The 22,717-nt window shown below is 45.3% G+C and overlaps 1 protein-coding gene across 1 annotated transcript in view; it reads right to left on the bottom strand.

The window, feature by feature from the left end:
• Window positions 1-22,717, bottom strand: part of LOC142989952 (neural-cadherin-like) — a 73,988-nt gene that overhangs the window by 6,359 nt on the left and 44,912 nt on the right. The window contains exons 17-30 of the mRNA XM_076139673.1: window positions 21,942-22,225; window positions 18,950-20,558; window positions 18,097-18,190; window positions 17,156-17,340; window positions 16,042-16,271; window positions 15,292-15,569; window positions 13,122-13,336; window positions 11,367-11,494; window positions 11,046-11,173; window positions 9,313-9,436; window positions 8,543-8,729; window positions 8,138-8,304; window positions 1,888-2,152; window positions 974-1,157 (exon numbers count right to left, since the gene is read on the bottom strand). Coding sequence (XP_075995788.1) covers window positions 974-1,157; window positions 1,888-2,152; window positions 8,138-8,304; window positions 8,543-8,729; window positions 9,313-9,436; window positions 11,046-11,173; window positions 11,367-11,494; window positions 13,122-13,336; window positions 15,292-15,569; window positions 16,042-16,271; window positions 17,156-17,340; window positions 18,097-18,190; window positions 18,950-20,558; window positions 21,942-22,225 — 4,078 coding nt within the window. The remainder of the gene's footprint in view (window positions 1-973; window positions 1,158-1,887; window positions 2,153-8,137; window positions 8,305-8,542; window positions 8,730-9,312; window positions 9,437-11,045; window positions 11,174-11,366; window positions 11,495-13,121; window positions 13,337-15,291; window positions 15,570-16,041; window positions 16,272-17,155; window positions 17,341-18,096; window positions 18,191-18,949; window positions 20,559-21,941; window positions 22,226-22,717) is intronic.

Here is a 22,717-nt window from a genome sequence, read left to right as displayed (position 1 = left end):
AGAGCAGAAAAGAGCAACTTCGCCTCTGAATCTTCAAATCTCAGAGTTCAAGCGGCTGCAGCGCGAGCTCAGAGTGACACAACTGAACCAGCTGCCATCTGGTGGAAGAACACAGCTCCAGTCTTGAGTATGTGTGTGTGTATATGTATGTGTGTCTCTGTGAGTGTGTTATATGTTTAGCTCAGTGATAGGGACCACATGTAGCTATGATATCACATTATATGTTTCCTGCTGCACATGGAGGTGTGTGTGTTCCATGGTGTTCAAAGTGGATGGTGCAGGTTAGCAAAAGGGAATCGAGGAACTTTATGCACATTAAATACACCTTAAATGTAAATATAAATGCATAAACGTCCTCTTTAAGGTATCTTTAATTACTATCCAATCATCAGTCAGTAATCTAGCACGTCTTGTACAATAGAGGGCGTCTAAACTCTCCGCTCTCTTTGTCTTGACGGAGTTTGCTTGCGATGTTTCACTGTCGATTTTTGGGGATTTTGTTCTCAAAATGTAGTCATCTTTTCTTTTTTTTGGTCTCAAATCAATGCACCTGTGATTGCAGCACAGACGCCTGAGTGTCTTTGAGGTGCATTTCCTTAGTGCCGCTTTGAGAAGTCGCACATCAAACTGCTGACTGCCAGACATCTTTGATAGCTGACAGATGGCACTAAATAGCATTCAACCCCATCCTCACTTGTCGATTTTGGGAGTTTGTATTTAAAGTTACTTCCCATTTGCTTTTTTTTCTTCCAAAAATGTGATTTCATCTCCTCTCCGCAGCAAAATCCACGTTCTGCCTACTGTGCAAACTGTACACACAGCCAGTTTTATAGCTTAAATATCCTCTCTTAATACAGCGTGGAGACGCCGGCATAACTAAGGTGTAAATATGTATAAGATGTGCTGTACTGTAAGAACTTAATAACATCCTGTCCTTGTTATTTATTTGGCAATATTTCTATATTTCCAGCACCTGCATTCATGGTGTCTCCAGAGATCCACACAGATTAGAGGAGGAGCGCATTGCTGTTTTCTGCAGGCATCCGAAGAGCACCCGAGGGACACGCCCTGGGAGCTGACCACCTGAAGCCCTCCTGACGGCTGCTCCTTATCCAGCGGCATTGAGCGGCCATTAAACCTGAGATCCCGCAAACAGCCTGGCGGAACAACAAAGAGGGGCCGAGAGAAAACAGAATTTAAAGTGGCAAAAAGGAGACACAAGTGCACCAGACCTCAGGCTAAATCTTTTATGGACACACACTTACGCCGCAGCGGGGGTACACAATCGAATGCCCTGACACAGAACCACTGACTCATAATCTGACACACCTGCACACCATTGTGCGTGCCCCCACACACGCGAATGCACACACACACACACAATACACACGCACAAACACACAAATAGCCCCGGGCTACGATGTCAGCATGGGTCTTTCTTCTGCAGCATATCTGCTCTGCTGGTTAGTTTGTTCTCTCTGCGGGGGGGACGCAGGGTCTACCACATCATTTAAATACTGATCAGTGCTAACTCTATTCCTCTATGCTGCATCTCCTTGAAACTAAAGTGTAAAAGAGAAAAAAAACACAGCCTGGGAGCCATGTTGGGCGCTGCAGCAGTATGTGCTAAGGGTGATCACTGAATCATTCATTAGGACATGAATTTTAACAGGTACACAACTGGGAAATCTGCTGAGATAACTGAACCCCTCTACTGCATCTACTGCATAGAGTCAGATTAACTCCCCTTAAAGAGAACGGTCCCATGAATTAATTCATCTTTGTCATTTACCCAGTCTGTGCTCAGGTATTTACACCTCATTTCTCTGAATATCCATCAACTCCTTCATTCTGGATCTCCCCTTAAATAAGTGAGTAACTGCTTACCCAGGAAGCTCCGGTTGTGTCCTGAGGGGACAGAGTTTCCAATCATCACGGCAGAGGGATCAATAATTATCTCCTGACTCCTCCCGGGTGAGGCGGTGACCTCTCGCCGCCCGCCGCCTCTGTCCACTCGCAGGGTGAACTCCGTGCCGTATCGGTCCAGCTCCACCTGGTGCCACTCGCCGTCGTCCAGGCGATAGGCAGGCAGCGTGAGGTTGTAGTCGCGGTCCCCGAGGTTGTAGAAGACGGCGAGCAGACCCTGAGAGACCTGGGAAGGAGCGGGAGAAGGAAACAGGTCAGAGCAAAGCAGCGTTAGAAGATGAAGGAATCCTTTGCGTGTCCTCTAATTGGACGCTGCAGCATTACTTCTGTGTGGTAAATAAAATACAAAATCGATTCAAACTGGAAAAGAAATGACACTGGTAAGATTCAGACTGCTGTCACATTGTGCTGTGGTCGATAGGTAGAAACAAATTATCAACATTGAGAACAGCTGGCCAGCAGATTGGGTGAAATTTATCCATCCAGGAGAAAAACTATTTGTTCTAAAATGAAAAATTCAGCTCTGAAATTTAATTTGGCAAGTTGACTAAAGTAGCGTACACATCGCTGCATGGCAGGAGCCGGAGCCATCCCGAAGGGAAGGTATACAAGGAACAACAATTATCTCCAGCAGTTAAGGATGAGCGAACACAATGAGCTGGGCAGGGAGGGGCTCCCATAACTGCAGCTTGTACATGTCCAAGCCTTAATTGGAAACAGTGGGGCAAGATAATTCAATACAGTGTGTAATGCATTCAGCCCAGTCTGCATTAACTATTGCTCCCTCAGCATGGGCATCTCAAAAGTGTCTTTCCCCTGGAGACACACACACACACACACACACACACACACACACACACACACACACACACACACACACACACACACACACACACACAGACTGAGTTAAACTTCTCTGTGTTCTTGTCACTTCCTCTCCCTGCATGTGTTCAACTCCACAACAAGAAGAGAGCAAAAGGACAAAAGGACTGGATCGATACTCCGGTTGATCACGTATCTGATTATACAAAAATGTCTGCCGGGCCCCCCAGAGGTCTGCATAATCTCCCCACCGAGTTACGCAACAACGCTTTGTATTTCAACCTCTTAATGTCAAATTGCATTACCATACCAAAGAGAAAAGGGAAGCCTGTGATGCTGCACTTATATTTCCGTGTAGTAGTTGGGAGTTACTGGACTTTGTGGTGCAACACAGTCGTTTCCCTTTATGGACTGCATAAGATAAATGTTTTCTTTATGCAGCCACCGTGCTCCTTTGAGAGCTGCAAGCTGTTTATACCCGGCTAGCCCTGCTAACCTTTCAGTGAATATCTGGTTATTTATTCAGCGTGCACTCTATCCCATATCTACCCTTAAGGAAAGAAATAAAGGAGAAGAGACAGACCTTTAGATTAGGGCTTGTTGTTGCCAAAAAATACCACACATGAGCTCAAGTGTCTCTAAGAGCTTTGAGTCAACCAGGCTGAAAATGCTTCTCCGTGCTGGCCGGGGACAAACGTCAGATGTTTGGTACAGCTCAACACTCCACATTCATCTCCAGAGAGGGTTTATACACACACACACACACACACAGACACAGACACAGACACACACGGTGAAAGCTGCAGCCTCGCTCCCTGTCGCTGTCATTGTGGGACTGCTACAAGTGACAACACACCCCAAGAGGAACAAGTGTTAACGCGTTGCCCCTTTCATCCATCAATCCATCTGCTAAACTTGCCTCTTCTTATCTAGGTGATACAATCGCTTAATTTAGAAGATGTGACATTTGATTTCCTGTTTGGAAGCATGTTGCAGATGCTTTAACCTGCTTGTTTGCTTGTTTGTTGTTTCCCTGCGTTGGTGGTGTGAAAGTGAGTTCAAGGAGGAAGCAGGACAAAAGCATGGCGATAGTTACAGCACTCGAGAGGAGCATTGAAGACTGGAGAACTTATATTGAAAGACAGGAGTCGTGCTGTATTGCAAATGCAGTGGCAATTGATGAGAAACGTTAAAGTGTCCTGCTTTGAACGGCCAGGGCACAAAACCTTCAAACTCATTGTGGACACACTCTCTGCTGAAATGTTTCAGTTTCACAAAGGAAATCAGAACAAAACATGAAAGTAGCTCTGAATATCTGTGCAGGTTGTCAGAGTGTTGTCAGTTTGGAGCAGGACTATCTGACACATTGAGGGACAGATGAGTGAGTGGGAATGAACAGCGACAGCACACAAAAGAAGCTGCTATCTAAACAAGATTTGACACTGGAAAAGATCCTCAGCATTGAAGTATCAATGGAGGAATCTCTGAGAGGAGCGTCCGAGATCCAGCCACAATCTGCCCATTATGCCACTAATAGAAACGTTACCGCCAAGGTAAAATGTCACAAAGCCCTGAGGAGTGGGGATTTAAAGACCAAGAATGTAGAAAACGCTGCAAACAAGGGCTCAATGAAAGAATGTGAGTGAGCAAAAATAGAAAAGATGACAATACACAGAATTAGAAAGACAAATTCTATGAAGAAACATCACAGAAATGTACACAAGGTGACAGCAGGGATAAAAAGGAAGTGACACACACACACACACACACTGAGGAAAGTGACTCTACGCTTCCAGGTTTTCTGGTGATGATTATAAAACGCTGATTTCCTATTTACCCTTAAAACAAACTGCGGGGACCTAAAGTCAAATAAAAGTTAGTGAAACACCGAGATAACACTGAATGAGGCTGTAGCACTGAGAAATGGTGGACCGGGATGACTCGGGAAAATCCAAATAAATTGTCATTCCATTAAGACATTGGAAGTGTCAGCAAAGTCAGACAGCAGTGCAACAACCAAAAGATGCTGATGAAGTGCTCAAGAAGGGAATAGTGACACCAAGAGGAATGAAAGCCAAACTTGGAAGTGGAAAAAGAAAAAGTTCCACAGAGCCAGAGCCTCACCGTATGCAATCAGGCCGACAGCAGGAGAAGCAGGGATGGAAAAGTCGGAGCAGACAGGAGTCGTGTCGTGTGGGCGACACCCATCGTGCCGGTGATGAAGAAAACCTCCAGCACAAAACCAGGGAAAGTGAGAAAGGTGGAGACTGTAAAGTGACTGAATCCTGTTCTCCATGCAGTGCAGTACCCACTACCTGATGTAGTAGAGTACATGCTTGCTTCTTTGGCTTGAGAACGCTCCATGAAAATGTATGAAGTGCTTGACCATTACTAAACATTAAGGACTTAAACAGTACAACCAGTACAAGAGTTTGCAATTCAGCATCGGCAACTGCAATTTGGCAGGGAGCGATGGACAGAGAGTGCTGCAGGGAAGTCCAGGGACTCGGCGATATCTGGACGACATTATCGTCACTGGGAAGGACGATAACGATCACCTCTCAAAGATAGACCGAGTACTTGGTAGGCTGCAGGAACATTGGCTCCGAGCAACGGAGACTAATGTGAGTTTTTTCAAAGAGGAAATCTCATACTGTGGACAAAATTGACAAGACAAAATTGAAGCTCCACCACCTGAAAATGTGTCTCAGCTGAGATCCAATCTGGACTTGGTGATCTGCTATCATAAGTTCTTACCCAACCCTGCCCGCAGCCCTACAGCCACTAAGCTGACCTTCACAAGCAGGGTCAAAGTGGGAATGGGATAATAAATGTCGACCAGTTTTTCAAGAAATCAAACGACTCCCAACATCTGATGAAGTCAAGGCCAATTTTGATCCATCATTTCCGGTCCGTCTGGCGTGTGACGCCCCCCCACATGGCATCTGCGCGGTCCTGTCACATAAATTTCCAGATGGGTCAGAACGGCCAATTGCTTTGACATCACGACCGTGGACTGGAAGTATGCAGAGCTCGACAGAGACTGGCTTACTTCACTGACTGAATTTAGATTTGATTCTATTTTCCACACATGATGGACAGATTCCAACATTCGACTGCACCTTTTAAATTCACACGCCAAATGTGCTTAGTAGGCGGGAAGATTCGCTGATTGTGTAATTAGCCACAACCTTTCATTTCAGGGCTCATTGCCAACGCGCAACAACTCTCGTCTGAACGTAATTTGCACGTTTCATGTGTGTTCATTTGGCCCTCAGTCTTTTCTGGGGAGTCAAGAAATTCAACAACTGTTTCTGTGGACAAAAATGTATACAGATTTTTTTTTACTGATGTTTTTTACTGATCATCAGCCTCTCGTTTTCGACCCCAGAGAAGGTGTTCCAGTGTCGCCTGTGAGTCTGCAGCACCGGGTCCACTCGGCACTATGATGTTGAATATAAGGGCTCTGCATCTAGGCCAACACTGGCGTAAAAAGGGAAAAGTGGATGTATAGGCGGTGTTTTACACAACAGCAGTGGAAGATCTCCCTGTGACAAACAAGATGATAGAAAAGCAGACAAAGAATGACCCGACATTGACTTCTTACGATTCATGAAAGGACATCCGGCACATGGTGACAGGATGTTTCTTGAATTCTTATTGAGGTGGATTGTGTCGGGGAGCCCAGATTGTGATCCTTCCCAAGCTTTGCACACAAGAGTAAGAGCTCACAAAAAGATGCTCAAGGTAATGTTCTTCATAACGCCATGGTGCCTGATGTTAGGTTACCTTTTACTTTACCACATGCGGCACATCATCTGCCTGCCTGCCTCCTCGGGTAGCCGCTTGAGATCTGTCAGTTTCATGTCAGTGGGGGATTGGGGGAGTACTGGGTGGGGGGAGCGCCAGTGCACTCAATCACCACTCACACACACACACACACACACACACACACAGACTCACACAGCTGCCGGACAGGAGATGTTTTCAACCCCTGACTATTTATACAGTTATATATCCTATTCTTTTCACTCTGGTTGCTTTTTCATTGCTCACCTCACTGAGGTCTGGACCTGTGTAAATTTTTCAGACCTTTCAGCGAGGTACAAAGAGTTCTTGTCGGTGAAATTTGGATTAAAAAGTGGTAACGGGGAACAATAACAAAAAAAGACACAAAAGACAGACCACTGATGTATACTGTGGTCTACAGAGTGTGTATAGAGAAGACGTCATGCGGATCAAAGCCATGATGCAACAGTCAATTAGAGTGAGCTGCTGTAGAAATACCCACACTTACCCACCGACAGCGAAGGTCAGTCACTACAGGGAGCTGAACACAACCGTCCTCCTACTTTACCCAGAGAAGCAGAGAAGGTTTCCCCAGAGACTTGATTTTTTAAATAAAAATGTAAAAAATTAGAAGAAAACAAAGTGACATGGCAATAATAATAATACATGTTTGAGTTATGGTTTGATAGATGTGTAATGTTAACAAAGGTGAGTAAACCAGTCAGTGAGGAGTGTAAGATACACCAGTGCTTTAATTTGAAGGACACGTTAGTTCCTGTTTGATGCATGTTGTAGCAATATTGACCTGCTTGTTGTATTGTATTATGGTTGTATTCCCATGTCAGCCGGAGTAAATACGTTAAAACGGCTACCTGCCTCTGGAGAATGTATTGCTCATGTAGTTGTGTATAAAGTACAAACAACACATAGTACTGACAGGATAAACCATAAACGAGAGAGGTTCCCTGCATAGAGCTGACCCATCAATTCAGTTCGATTCAAGCAGAAGTGTTTACTCTTAGGTGCTGCTCACACTCCACCTGTCAGTCAATCGGACAAAAAAGCTTCAGACAAGAAATACAGGCATCTTATCCACTCAGGAACATGCCAGGCTGGAGAGGGAATGTTATTATGTGGAGCTTTGACAAAGTGAAGCAGTCTTGACGTCTGCAGAGATGCTCCGTCGACTCTGTGTGAGCGCCGTTTGACTCTGGTTTTGCCAACACAAGCAGCACATATACATACAGTACATGATTTTCAGCCCCCACATTTCAAATGATATGTCTCCGAGCCTTCAACCACAGAGGAGGTCTGACCTTCACCTAAGAGCATTCTGCCCTCAAATCACAGGCCTAAATTTTCAAACAGTTTCCTCTCAATAGCAGCACTCACACTTGCTGAATAGATCTTAGTGTAGAACTTTCAAATGTCATTCAATTCTCCGTATCCACCCATCTGTCGCCAACCCTGATATTAGTCACTCTCAGCCCGAAAAGCCTTCACAGCAATCATTTGTCCGGGCTCTAATCATCATTCCAAGGCTCACAAATGACACAATCGGAGCTGTAATCATGGTGGGAAGAGGCCAGACATCACAAACCTCTAGACGCAGGTATTCATTCTGCTCCTGGGAAAGCAGGCTGACGATGACACCGGCGGCAGCACGAGTCCGGACCCCGACCTGCACCCGGGTCTCTCGCGCAGACAGGGACCACAAGAGCTGGAACTGAATGTGGCTCCGTCCGTCAAAAGAAAACTCATGGGCCACTTGTCAATCAAACAGACACAGGACAGAAGTTTCATTAGCCGGGCTGTCATCAGCCATGTGTCTTCAGTGAGACACATGAAGACATCACAGCAAGCCTTCCCCAAAACTGTCCAAGTGATGTTCCAGCCATTTTGTAACATTGCAAAAACAATTTCAGAGACCTAATTTGGACATAAATGAGCTGAAAATCAGTTTGTACGGTTGCCGGGGTTACTGATCGGAATGTTATATGCCTACCTTGGTCACATTGCGGCCCTGTGAAGCCCAGTTCACACAGGCAGCTGCGGGAGCCCCAGTCGCCATGACAGCGACCCCTCTTGCCGCAGGAGGGAAGTTGCTCCGTGTGTGTGGTGCAACGACCATCAATAAGCGAGCAGGCTGGGACGGCGTTCAGAGATTCAGCTGGGGAGCCAAGGTCATAGAGCTGGATGGAATAACAACACAAACAAGAGAGAAAAGTAAAATATAAGCAAGTGTCAGCCCTCTCAATCAAAGTAGTGGCGTGAAAAGAAGCGCGAGTGTCAGAGAGAGAGGGAGGCTTTAATAACCCTGTGCCCATATGCAACGTGATTACTTAAGCTGTAAAAGCTGTAAAAGATGAAACTCTTATTCGTTTTAATAGATAACTGGCCAGTATATAATGTAGATCTTAGATAAAGAAGGTGAAGTTACATGTATGGAATGAGGCCACGATACAAACGGCTGAAACACATTTCCTGTAGCTGCAGACCATCAAGACAAAAAGACACAATAAAAGACATTCAGAGGGAATTAGACCACAAGAGAAAGTGATGAGCGAGCGACATCAGCATTCAGTGGATTTAAGAACACGGCCTTGAGGCCACATTTACATTCCTACCGAACTGGAGTCCTCCAGCAGCTGCAAAAGCGCTGATCCTAAATACATGTAGGTTTAAAGAGCTCGTAACACTGCAGTCTATTCCTCCTACATGCTTCATAAACGGGCCTCTAAATGGAAACGGCCAAGGATAAGAAGTAAACGCTACCTTACTGTCAACATCCAGGTTCCTTATACATCCTGTATAGTGTTTGTGCTGTAGCTGTGGGTACTCGAAAGATATGTTCTCGTTGACGCCGCCAAGCTGCAATACGTGACTTCCATTCAGATACCTTGGAGAGAAATACAATTCTCATTATCAAAAGGGAAGACTGCAAGCAAGAACAAAAGAGAGAGAGACAGACATGTAAGCTGCCAAGGTTATGGTTCAAAATAAAATCCTCAATATACAACAACAGCGACAAAGAATGCAAACAGCGAGAAAGGAAAACAGATACGTCAAGGTTAGAATCCATTCTTTGCTTACTACAGCCGTCATAACTTTTACTGCTTCCCCGCAACAAATAAGACATTTTACTCCACTCTTATGTCTCTGATTTTTATTGAAAAAGACTGCAGGAAAATCTGTTGCGTGAATGTGAAATGTATTTATCTCACACAACCAAAATGTGAACTGTCACAGTGAACCATAGCAACTGGTAACTGGGATAATTGGCTGCAAAAGGGAAATAAAGCAAAGACATTTTTAAACATGAAAGCACAATTACGCATCTAATTGGCATTACAAGGCTGGATCAAGTCTTTTTGGAGCCTTTTACTAAAATGTGACCACTGTTATGTCCAAATATATTCTGAATAATGACATCTGATGAAAGAAATTACATTTATTCAGATCACACATATGGATCACATGTTGCTGTGTAAATGGGAAAGAAACCACAAACATGCAAATGACTGTGTTTCCATGAATGCCAAAGTCATTGCAGTGCGACTGCAGACTCACGTTTAACTCCACCACCTCCCGACTCTCTGACAGGAGTGGCGGATGAAGCGTACTGTGGCCTTCAAATGGTTCTTAGAACTAACATCTGTGAAGGTTGATTTCTTAAAAGTTGTACAAATGAATGGCAATGACGAAAACCCAGATGTTGTCGAACATCATAAACCCCAACACATTATCCAACGAAGCGTGCGATATAAAAACCAGTCGTCCATACGTTCAAAGTGATACTCTGATGATCTTACAAAATATAATGATTTTTTGGGGGGAAAAACTGTCAAAACTAGGTCACTGACAGTGTTTTCATCTTTATTTTGAAGTTAAGTTCAGTGATATTTGACTCCAGATGTTTTCCTCCAGGGCCTAAGGTTCCCAACTGCCAATAACTCACAGTTTGAAATCCAGTCATATGATCAAATTTAATGTTCCAACACGGTCGGTAAAGTAACGGGCAGATTGCATGAGCCTATTGTAGGTTAATTAAGATGACTGATGAGCACCGGATGCATAAGCTTCAGCCGTGATTGTCAGCCTTTTGCAGACGCAGAGCAGGCAGCATGGTGAGGCGAGTACTTCCTTGTTTGAGCTCCCTACAGAACGCTTTTTAAGGATTATATCTAAGGATTATTTCAACAGTTTGTTTCCCCCGGAGGAGCAGTTTCCCTGAGAAACTGCACAATGTTTACTTAAAACTGTGTCTGTTTTTATTACCTGCTGTGACTTTGATTAATGACTGTGCCTGATTCTCCAGGTAAACCTCGCTAATTGTTTGGACTAACTCAAGGGTGCAATTTAGTGGTTAATATCACTTTTATGGCCCCACCTCTATTGTGAGACTCTAATCTTTTAGTGCCCATTTAAGAAGCATTGTCAATAAACACTGTTTAGCCAAAAAGGAGTCAATTTTGCAGCGTTGATCAAATGTTTACCGCTGATCTTACCTGTCCCTATTTGGCGTGACCCCTCGGATTTCGCAAGAGGAGCGGTCCTCCGTCATCGCCCAAGAGTCAACACCCTCCGTCTCCATGACAATCGCACTGGAGCATCGATCAAGAGTGAAGCGCACTTCCTTTTAATTGGGGAACAGAAGAGAGACAGTTCATCCCTGCTACAAGTTTGGATGTATGCATATTTTCCCTGACCTTTTCACTGGTCAGAGAAGGTTACATCAAACTCAATTTGAATCACGCCATACATTTTAATCAGACTTCTTTTCTGTGAACAGGGGAGAAGGGGGAGGAGATGAGTCTTAGTTTTCTTACTTTACTGTTACTCCTCACGTCAAGGCGATGCCAGCGTCTGTCAGCCACGCCGGCGTTCTTTGTCAACTGAAGGACCAGAGTCCCAGAGCCGTGGTTAATTTTCAGACTGGGTGACCCGCCAATGAGCTCTGAGGAAGAGGAAGGTCGGCGTTAACCTGAGCAACTCTGGAGTATATTAAGGTCATTACCTAGAGAAAGTTTGGAAATCTTTAAGATGTAGAGGCAGAGTGCAGGAGAAGATGATGAAATGCACTGCGCACACACACACACACACACACACACACACACACACACACACACACACACACACACACACACACACACACACACACACACACACACACACACACACACACACACACACACACACACACACACACACACACACACACACACACACGCACACGCACACACACGCACAAATAACTCCGTATACCACACATAATCTACTTAGTGCAGGCGAGATGGAAAAAGCCCAAGAGGCATGTGAAAGAACTGAAACTCAAAACAAACATATATCAACGAAAACAGTAGATGACAATGTGACACAGCCGCAATATAAAAAAAGGATCTGAATGACGTGACAGAAACAATGTGATAGAAAAGTGTGAGAGAGCTACAAGAAAGATCAATGAAAATACCTCAGGACGGGCAAATCATCTAATATTTCAATTGATTCAGTCTGGGGTGTGATTCTGTTACAGAGAGACTTTTCAAAAAGACTAGGCTGGATTTATTATTAAACTCATCCAGTCGTGATCATCATCATCATCACCACCAACTATTTCCCCGTCTTTTGAACAGTTCAAAGTCAAGTCTCAAGTTGAATTATGTGATGATGATGATGATTGTGGTGATGATGATGATGATTCTTGCAGTGTCTGAACCACTTCATCATGACGATAAAGTCTAAAGCACTTCAACATGTTCTATTCAACCTGTCAGAAAAGTGATGTTAAATGATGAAATACAAATCCCTTCAACGGAGCCTTTAAAACATTTTTTTAGAAGAGAAAGAAGAAGAGAAAATAAATGTTATCTCAAATCTATTCATTTCATATGCTTGACATTGTAAACCAGATGTCAGGGTAAGTTTACATTGTACATCATCATTATTATTGAACTTTTGAAAATTTGTATCCTAGACTAGGATAGCAGAATATTCCTGGCAACTAACTCAAAATCACTATTAACAATGAAGTCAAAGCCTGCATGACTGAATTGTAACTAACATAATAAGATTCTGAAACACAGGATGTCTTATTTACTGGCGTGTCTGATGATCTGCCTTGTTCCTTTTGATCAGCATAGACGTTAGTGAACGAGGCATTCTGGTGTTTTAATGCAATTTTCACCACAGTTCAACAGAATAAACCCTACTGCTGTGTCCTTTGAGCAAACTCTTCACCAGGCAGAGTTCAGCAGCTGGATCAGTTTTGTTGTACAGGGTGGGGGAATGCAAAAACAGAATTCCTTATGGTGCTCGGTGCAACATTACACACGTATTAAGCCTTGAAACAGGGTTACCCATGTAGCACTACATTAAGTCCACTGCTTTGCCACTTACGGCACTTTGGCTTCTTTGGTAGACGGAGTGTTCAGATGCCTAAGCAGTAGACTAACAGACAAAATTTGCCCTGTATATCTGATTAGCCACCTAGCAATTAAACACACAAAATTAAACTCCAAGCTGTAGTGCAATACAGTCCTAGAGGCCCCATGGCAGCCATCTAATTATACTGACTCATTCTTTACCTATGGCAATGTAGTCCTCAGCATCCCCGGGCAGCAGAGAGGCCAGTGGGCCGGCATACAGCAGCAATCCGTCGTCTTCCTCCGTCATAAACTCCACTGAAAGATGGCTATCAAAGCACGGCCTTATGGGGGGAAACCAGGCATAGCCGTTGCCAAGGAAACCAAGTCTCGTCTGCTGACACTCTGGACCCTCAAGCTGCGGGGGGCAACGGCACCTGTACCAAAGATATGAGAAATGGGAGCCATTCAAAGCCAAACGCGGGTGGAAAGAATTGATCACGGTTTGAGTTTGGACACGGAGCCGGCGGAGGTTTTTTCGCCTCGGCTCATACACACTGGACACGACTATAGCAAAGCATTTATCAATCAATTGTTTGCATAAATCACGTAGCCCGGGAACAGCCGATCCCCCATTAAATCAATTAGGTATGAACACAGCATTAGATTTCTCAATTCTTTATCTGCGGCTGCCTGAGCGGAGCCCTCTGGAGAGCGTTCATGCCCTGCACATCCCATCTCTTTTGTCAGGAGATAATTAATTCTATTTCTCTCACTTTTTATGCACCAAACCACCACCGATTTCTCAAGACTTTTTCTACTTTATTATGCCATCCGCACACACACACACACACACACACGCACACTAATACTTCATTTATATTTATATTATGTGATATCTGTGCATTTCCTTTTCTTGCACTTATCTACTAAGAGCCGGAGTGTTAAGGATCACCGCTCTTGCAGAAATTTCAAATGAAAATGAATACATGTTTTCCATGCCTTTCTTGTCTGTGTGTGTGTGTTTACAATGGTAATGGTAATTACTAATAACCGTGCGCCGTCACATCAAGGAAGAGATCTATGCAGTGATGAACAACTGCTCTTCATCATTGTGATGATGGGAATGGAGGCAACTGGCTAATCTCATCCTGTCCCCTTCACTGCAGGCATGTGAGACAAGCTGGCTTTGCTGATAATGTCAAAGCCATCTATTTTCATGCAGTGTCTGAGGAGGGCTCTGTGTGCCGAGGCTGTTCGAGGCTGTTTCTTTTCCGAACGCTGTTTATTCTGCAGAGGACCAACACATGTCAAGAATACTGATCCACATGCAGCCAAGGAGCGGCTTAGACAGAGTAGCCTTATGCATACATATGCACTCATGAAGCGCTGCGCCTCACTCTTTCACTTCTCTTTCATGTGACTCGCAAGAATAACGTAAGTCCAAATCAGGAAGTGCAGGGCATGTTTCCCCCCCTCGCTCCTGACTGACGACATCTGATCAGCTGCTGTCTGGGAGCGCCTGTTAAGCTCCTTCTGCACTGGATAGAACCCAAAATTGGATTCTTTGTGCTTGTACTGCATTCACATGAGGGCACATACTATATAGCGCATAGGGGGAGATATTCATCTTGCGGTACACGGTTTTCTCCCAACAATGTGTACATCAACCGGAGCAGAGACAGTTTTTGGGGGATGAAATATAACTAAAAATAAGGTTCTGTACGTCCTCCCTCTGCCCGATTCTGCCTTTGACAAACTTTCATGTTCATGTAAACGGAATTTACGGAGATTTTTAAAAGTTGTGAACACAGAAGGGGACAAAGTTGTACTAATCCACATGGCCTATATTTCCTTAATCTGGGGATTAGTTAGAGAATAAATAAAATGCTCTGTGCTGTGATAGAACCTCCACAGGGACCTACACTGCATATACATTATGGCTATTAAGGTCTTTATATTTACTGTGTTACCATTAAGGTTTTAAGATTCAACATCCTAACAATGTGACTTGTTGGAGAATTAAAATTGAAGCTCGTTGACTGACCAGGTTCTCTTTTCAGAAGGTATTTCTAGACAAACTGACCAAAGATCCTGTTCACTCTGGACCTACTCTTCTATGTTCAGGTGACACATCAACACACCAGAGCAGCTCAAGCAAGTCAGGTCAAGTGAAAGGTGAAGGAGGAATTATTTCTCATGTGGGGCAGCGTTAGCAATTCTGGGCCTCATTTTCAGAGACGTCACTCCAGAGCTTCCAACAGATAAAGAAAGGCTGCAGCACCTTAGGAATGTCCTATTACCATTCCCAGTGATTTATTAGCTCTTCCGTTTCTAGTCTTCCTGGAAATACAATCACTCCTCTCCTCCGGTAACTCTGGGCATATCTCACCTGTAACCGTTCTGGGTGTCGATGCAGGTTCCACCATTGAGGCAGGGGCTGCTGGGGTAGGAGGAGCACGGCTGATGGGTCGCTTCCCTGGCAGCACAGCCGCAGACCGCCGTGGATATCACCTTCACTGACACCAGGGATAAAGCACCTGAATCCACCAGGGTGGGGGAGTCGCTGATGCTTAAATGTGTGGAGCATCCGCCGGCTGCCCTGCAGTCTGCACACACGCACTCATCCACCTGCACCTGGCTCACATTCACACGCAGCGCCGACTGCAGCTGCACAGAGCCAGAAAAGGGAACAGAGAAGGGGGGTGGGGGGGGGAGAGAGAGAGAGAGAGAAGAGGGAGACACGAATAGGAGTCACTGTAATTGTCAAGATGCAAGAGTCAAGGATTTGTACCTGCAAAGTTTCTTGGTGACACTTTTGCTGGCACACGGGGTAAAACTTGCAAAAGAAAAAGGACTGTGTGCTACAGAAAAGATTGTGCATGGCAAACAACTGCAGGGGTCTTGGAAGACTCAGAAGTTGATGGAACTGTAATGTGTAAAACAGAAAGGAGATAGTCAAGAAATGAATGTTAGCGACGATGAGACATGGCAGGGCAGGGCTGTAAACAGACAGGAACTTGGTGGGGAAAATAAAAGGGCAGATAAAAGCCTCTGTTATCTCTTCCCTCAAGCCCCCTCAGTGTATCACTTGATGTACGAGCATTGATCTCTATCTATCAGACAAGTTGGTATATACTACCTTCTTTTTATGTGCAGCCAGGACAGCGTGCAGTTTCTCTGGGTGCAGGTAGTCACTATCAGTTAGCACAGAGAAGTGGATGTCCACAGCCCTCTCATCTCTGTCTGCGATGCTGAAAATGTTGATACCCCCTGGTCTGACAGACAGGGATTCGGACAGGAAATCCCAGAACGTCTCCAGCCGGCTCTTCCCCTCAGCGTGGGAGTCGATAAAATCTCGGGCCGTAATGCCTACAGGAGACAGACAGAGTGGGGCGATGAGAAAATACAGACTCGTCAATGACAACTACAGAGTTGATCAAAGCATCTCCACTCCGGATTCCATTAGCACGTCTCTTTCCACTGATCAATTTCCTCTCTGATGCCTCCATCCATAAGGTGAAAGAGTCATGATGTAGTCAAATAACCATTAAATCCTCTTTACTTATTTACCGCAGCTTGTAGAAAAATATTTAAGGACCGCAACAATTTTTCCAATAATAATCTTCAAAAATGATAATGTTTTGGAGTGGGAGGCATCCCATAATAGCCTTCCACTCTGTCCATGGCTTCTTAAATGTCAAGGACTTTACCTGACACTTCTAAATTGACCTTTGTGAGTCCGTTGTGCTCGGCGAGACTGACAGAAGAACACACGCTTCAGAGATTTGAAGGAGAAGAAGGAAAAGCATTACTAACATGTATAAAAGGCTTTGCTTTACAATGCTTAGAAATGCTAAATAATGCAGGCGCAGAAGCGTCCCCTGACAGCCTATTATTTCACTGTTAAGTGGATTGACAAGCTGATAATCATCCAATGAAAAGTACCAATTTATTCAAGCCTGTGGCATATGCTGTCTCTGACAACATAGGCGTCAGAAGAAGTTAACAATTATAGACGCGAGGACAAAGACTTTGCTTTCCCGTCTTGAAAGATGCCTGAGACAAGGAATCCAAATTAAAAACTGAAACGTTTGCTAATTTCTAGTCTCATTGTCTTTGAATTAATGCAGAGGCACAGATGATGATGATGATGATGATGATGATGATGATGATGAACTTCAGGGAAGACCGGGAACAGAAGACCTGTGTGACTGCTGACCCCTGAAGTGTAAAGTCATCAGGTGAGGTATTACCAGTCAACCGCAGCGAGGCTGAAGACAGGATGGCCTTTTCCTCCAGGTCTCTGACATGAACTCTGACCCCTGACATGACATCAGGCCACACCCCATCAGACACCCCTACTCGTAGCCAGTAGCTGCCCGCCGGAGTGTTCTGCCGCATGAACAGCGACCCCGAGCTCTGGTTCAAGCCGAAGTATCTGAGAGGAAACAGGACAGAGGCTTTCAGTCATTGGCAACGTCTCACACGGAAGAGAAGAGAAAGGAAACAAGATGAGGGGCGATGTTTTGTTTCCGAGCTCTAGTTCAAAAGGAACGCCAGATGGCTGACAGACAAGAAGAGAACGGGTCAGCGCTACCTGGGCTTAACCCAACAGGAAGTGAATGCAAATGAATTCTAAAGAATTAGCAGAGAAAAAAGGACAAGAAAGTGCGTTGATAGTTGTCATAGTAACTGTCAGAATGTGTATGAATAAAACAAATATGCAATTGCTGCTTCTAATCTGATCTGGAGGTTGTGAATATTGAATAGGCGCACAAAGTCCCCGAGGGAGCCGAGCCGTCGCCGTATGGCCTCATCGTGTGTGTGTGGGGGGGATTATAAAGGTGGACTGCAACCGCTCAGTTTGTTTGCATCCAAATTCATTTTCCGGAGCGGCAATCACTGTCGGCGGCCATGATTAAAGTCCCCTCGGAAACACTTTTGCTGTATTAGAAGCGGATGAATTAGGTCTAAGATGAAGGGAGGTGCCTGTTAAGCGTGTCGCGGGTGAAACGATAATAGAGAGGCGAGATTGTCAAGATAAGTCAGTCAAGATAGTAGACGGCCGTTTTCTGTTTCTGTTTCTATGGCCAGGAAATAACTGTTCAGCACTTCCACTTATGCTGCACATTTGTAGCTACAGCTCAGCAGGTTTTCGGGGGGAAATTACATACACTTAACTGAGTGTTCTTACTTGGCTGCACTTGTCTCCAAAGTATAGGTCTTGTTGTCCCAGTCATCTGGATCTGGGGCATACACCTTCCCCAGTGCCGCATTGGCCAACCTTCCTGTTGAAGGTAAACACACAAACACACACACACACACACACAGATGCGCGCGCACACAGATGCACGCACACACACACACACATACATTGATTCCGTCTGGTTGGAATCTGCTGATGCCAACACTTATCTTTTTGTCCCCCCTCTTCCCCTTATCTTGCATTCCTGTGTTCTGTTCTACTTATTATGCTCATAACTGTGGAGCCCCACTGCTGAAATGAATAGGCTCTCAGTGCTCCACTTCAGAGAGTGTAGAGCTTAAAGAAGCGGGGCTATCGCAGTATGGATTATGTTATTATCGACTTGCAGTGCCAGAGTGCTGCAGCTGGGTAAACAATCTCAGCCTGCATGAGTCACGTTGCTCCTGTTTTCCACCATTACCAAAGCTGCCATTTAGCGGAGTGTGTGGTCAAAATAATGGTGAGACTGCGGCGGGTACATTCCGAAACGAGACACCTGGAAGGTACAACATCCAACAGTGTCATGGTCCTTATCATGTTGTCATGTTAAGAGCACTGGTAAGGGTTTACATGGGAGGGAAGTTCTGAGGAGGCGTCGACAATGACATTACCATAACAAAAACACTGTGCCAATGTGAGGGGAAGAGCTCAATTAAGAATTCCAGACAATGCTGAGCCGGTACTGGAGGGAAAACTTTTCCTTTCAGCCCCCGAGTTTCTCAGTTCTGCATGTTCTGCGGGAAACTCTGCAGGAAAAGGAAGTTGCAAAGCGAATGGAATTAAAAGGGAGGGAACAACTTACCCTTGCGGCTGTGAACGTAGACGTCCTTCTCTCCTGCCTGATGTGCGTTATCATTCTGGTCCCCCACCGTGATAGTCAGCGTATGCGTGGCTGTCATTGGAGGATGGCCGCTGTCAATCATAATCACAGGCAAGTGGAATTCACTTTGCCGTTCCCTGTCAAATCTGCGCAGGGCCGTTAGCGTGGCGGAGCCGTTCCCGTGATCCTGTAGGTGGAAATCAATGGTGTATGGCGAGGGCAGAGAGAGGGAGAAGGGGGCTCCGTGCTCTGGGGAGTCTCTGTCCACAACGTGCAGCAGGGACGAGCTGTGATTGAGCCAGACCACTTGAGGCGCCGGGCTGTTCTCCCACAGCACAGGGGTGTAGGCCGACTCCAGCTCTGGTCCGTTGTCATTCACGTCCAGTATCGACAATTGGACCGTGACGCTGCCAGTCAACGCTGGCGTGCCCCGGTCGGTCGCCATGACTACGAGCTCATAACCCTCCACTGCCTCCCTGTCCAGCGGCCTGGCAACTGTGACCACGCCGGCTCGGCTGACAGTAAAATGTTGGTAGGGGTCAGACTCGGGAAGAATGCTGTACAAAACGTCCCCGTTCAAGCCAGAGTCAGAGTCACTGGCCACTACCTGAATGATGCTGGTTCCCACTGCTACATTCTCAGGCAAAGGGGACAGCAGGTGGGAGCTTTGGACAAACACAGGGGGATTATCATTCACATCCTCTACTAGAACCACACAGTGGATGAGGCTGTAGAAGTCCGAGTCTTCCACTCTGACAGTGAGATTAAAACGCTGCTCCCCCGGCTTTTCAAAATCCACTTTTTTCTTCAGTCTCAGAGTGCCGGTCTGCTCGAGCCTGTGGCTGACCATGTAGAAGCTTTGCTCTGGGTCCCCTGCAACCACGCTGAAGGCCAACTGTGCGTACGTGCCAGTGTCGGGGTCCACGGCGCTCAACTCCAGGATGGACGCATCCAAATTAGAGTTCTCAGGTATGTTGGCACCGCACCACTCCTCTCTAAACTTCGGCACGTGGTCGTTCATGTCCGTTACCACAACAGTGACCGTCGCTGTCCCCGTCATCCCCCCACCGTCTCGAGCCTCTACCACCACTTCATGGGTCTCAGTAAACTCTCGGTCCAGACCCTCTGCTGCCACAGATATGGTGCCGGTGCTAGAATCCATCGCAAAAAGGTCAACATTGTTTACGCCGCGCGCATTTTCGGTAATCCGGTAGGTGAGGATGGCGTTCTGCCCCACGGCCGCATCATCGAGGTCTATCGCTGTCATTTCCACTACGAATGTGCCAGGAGGGGAGTTCTCCACCACGCTGCTGAGGCAATTATCCGGCGCGCAGGAGAAGGTGGGAGCGTTGTCATTGATGTCCCATACGTTTATAATAACGTCGGTGAAGCCGGTAAGTCCCTCGCCCGCTTCGTCCGTTGCCATGACGACAAAACGCCAGACGGCACGGTCCTCTCGGTCCATTGTCCGCTGGGCATACATCTCCCCTGTGATGTCATTAATCATGAAGTGGGATTCGGCCCCTTGGCCATGGATGGAATAGCGAATGGCCCCCTGGTCTGCGTCTTTGTCCGGGTCAGTGGCTGTCACCTGAGCAGAAAGAGACATCTTACCAAACAGACACATTCATTCGGCCATCCTCCATAATTAAAGACGCTTCTTCTCGTGGCTTTTCAACTTTTTCCTTTTTTAATTTCTCTAATTTCTTCTCTATAGCCGCCTGTGGAAGTGTTTTGCTCAACCACCTAACTGAAATTAACGACTTCTGTTCAGGCACATTTATTCCATCTGGACACCCAAATGATTCTGACCACCTGAACTACTGGATTTTGTTGAAGGTTCATTCACATACAAGATCGATCACCTTGGCGATACTGTTAGGGCGGACATAATTGAAGGGAAACGAGATAATGAGATGCAGACTCTCTGACAAGGCCAAAACTTCATCAGGTGAAGCAGTAGGTTTGCTTCCGGGAGAGGATTTCCTCCCGAGATAGATATGCTGGTGATGTGATTTAAGCCACAGACTTTTACTTCCTTAGATTGTGTGGATATCCCTCAAGGAGAGAAAGGACATTCATTAAAACCTTTGTTATGCGAATTTTGAAAAACCTGTGAAACCGATCCAAGATGCTCCACAGTGGGATTATTCACACATCTTCCTGAGGTGTGTGTGTGTGTGTGTGTGTCTGGTGTTTTTCTAACCTTGAGCTTGCTTGTGGGTCAATCAAACCAGTTCTCTTTCTGATGTGTTGATGTGTGTTATACACAGACTTAACATGGCCTGATACATCCATAAATTCCCAGATTAAGATGCTGTGACGGAGATTTAAGCATTTATTCTTTTGTTCATTTTCGTCTTTGAGGAGAAAAGACACATTACTGGGTCTCTGCGTTCTATTAAGCTATTGTTTAAAATGATCTTTTATTTTCCATTATGCAGGAATATGAAATGTTTCAGTTGTATAGATATTATGATGAATCATTAACGACTGCCTGGCAATATAAAATATATTGCACATTTTAGGATTCCCTGGGGTGGGAAATCTTTATCTTCGGTAAAAATATGGCGAGTCTGAGTTTGTGGTGCCTGTGACCTAAAGGCATCAGGGAGGCGGCAAAGTCAGCACAAACGATTTCATCTTTCATGGTACAGTTGTGAATAAACGACAAAATATGAGTAATTAAAAGGATTAAAGCAACTACATCCATTAATATTGAGATAGTGGTTCTTACACTGAAACCAAAACCATTCAAATCTATGGGAATCCTCTTTATGTGAGAACTAATTCACAAATGAAATGAGTAGTAAGCAACAACAGCAGCATGTGGAGTCACTGGAAAAAGGCTGAGGTGTTGTTGATTTAAAAAGAGATCTTCAAACTTAATTAAAGATCTGCAGATTAATGACAGTAATTAAAGGAGAAACCTGTGGCGTAACGCTCCTGAGCTGCAATCATCTCAGCTGCTCACCTGTAGCACAAACACAGGTGACCCGTCCAGCTCCTCCGTCACCGATCCATAATACTCGTTCATAGAGAACACCGGCGCCTCGTCGTTCTTATTAACCACATTAACCACCACAGCTGCGTAGTCTTCCCACTTCCCGTCGGAGGCCAGCACCAGCAGCTTGTATCTCTTTTGCTGCTCGTAGTCGAGCGGCTGCGCGATAAAGATGGTCCCCACTTCTGGCTCAATGTCAAAAACGCCACCTTTGTTGCCAGATGTGATCTGGTAGCGCAGCTTGGCGTTGGCCCCTGTGATGAAAATACACAATGCGTGGAAGTCACAGGCTTTTAATCCTGAAAACAATGTCCTTGCAGCCATCATAAAGTTACTGAGTGAAATCTGGGGGGGAAACACAGGCAGACTAGCATTTGGTGAGGGTAGTAAAATTTAAATGAGATAGCTGGAATCATTTATTTACTCAATCCCGACATGCTGGATATACAAACGGTGGCCCTTTCTCTCTTTCCTTTCTTACATTTTTGTGGAATCTCTCCCCCTCTCATTTTTCTTGGCGTACACTTGCAACAGCACGTGGAATTACATCTCATCTCCTCAGAGACACGGACATTAGCCGCTTTACATGTATCCCTTCCTTGTTTTGATTACCTAATTAAATGGTAACTTTGTACCTCATCTTCCATGTCTTAATCAGATGCTAATTAAAAAAAAAAGGAGTGTAGAAAAAAGCGAGAGCACGATAGCGAAAAAGCAGCGTGATGTACTGTGGTAAAGAAGCTCTT

The sequence above is a fragment of the Genypterus blacodes genome, unplaced genomic scaffold, assembly GCF_046128005.1.
Source record: "Genypterus blacodes isolate CSIRO-AG114 ecotype Tasmania unplaced genomic scaffold, CSIRO-AGI_Gbla_v1 ptg000015l_1, whole genome shotgun sequence".
In the NCBI taxonomy this organism is placed as follows: Eukaryota; Metazoa; Chordata; class Actinopteri; order Ophidiiformes; family Ophidiidae; genus Genypterus; species Genypterus blacodes.
This window is presented reverse-complemented; position numbering and strand designations above follow the sequence as displayed.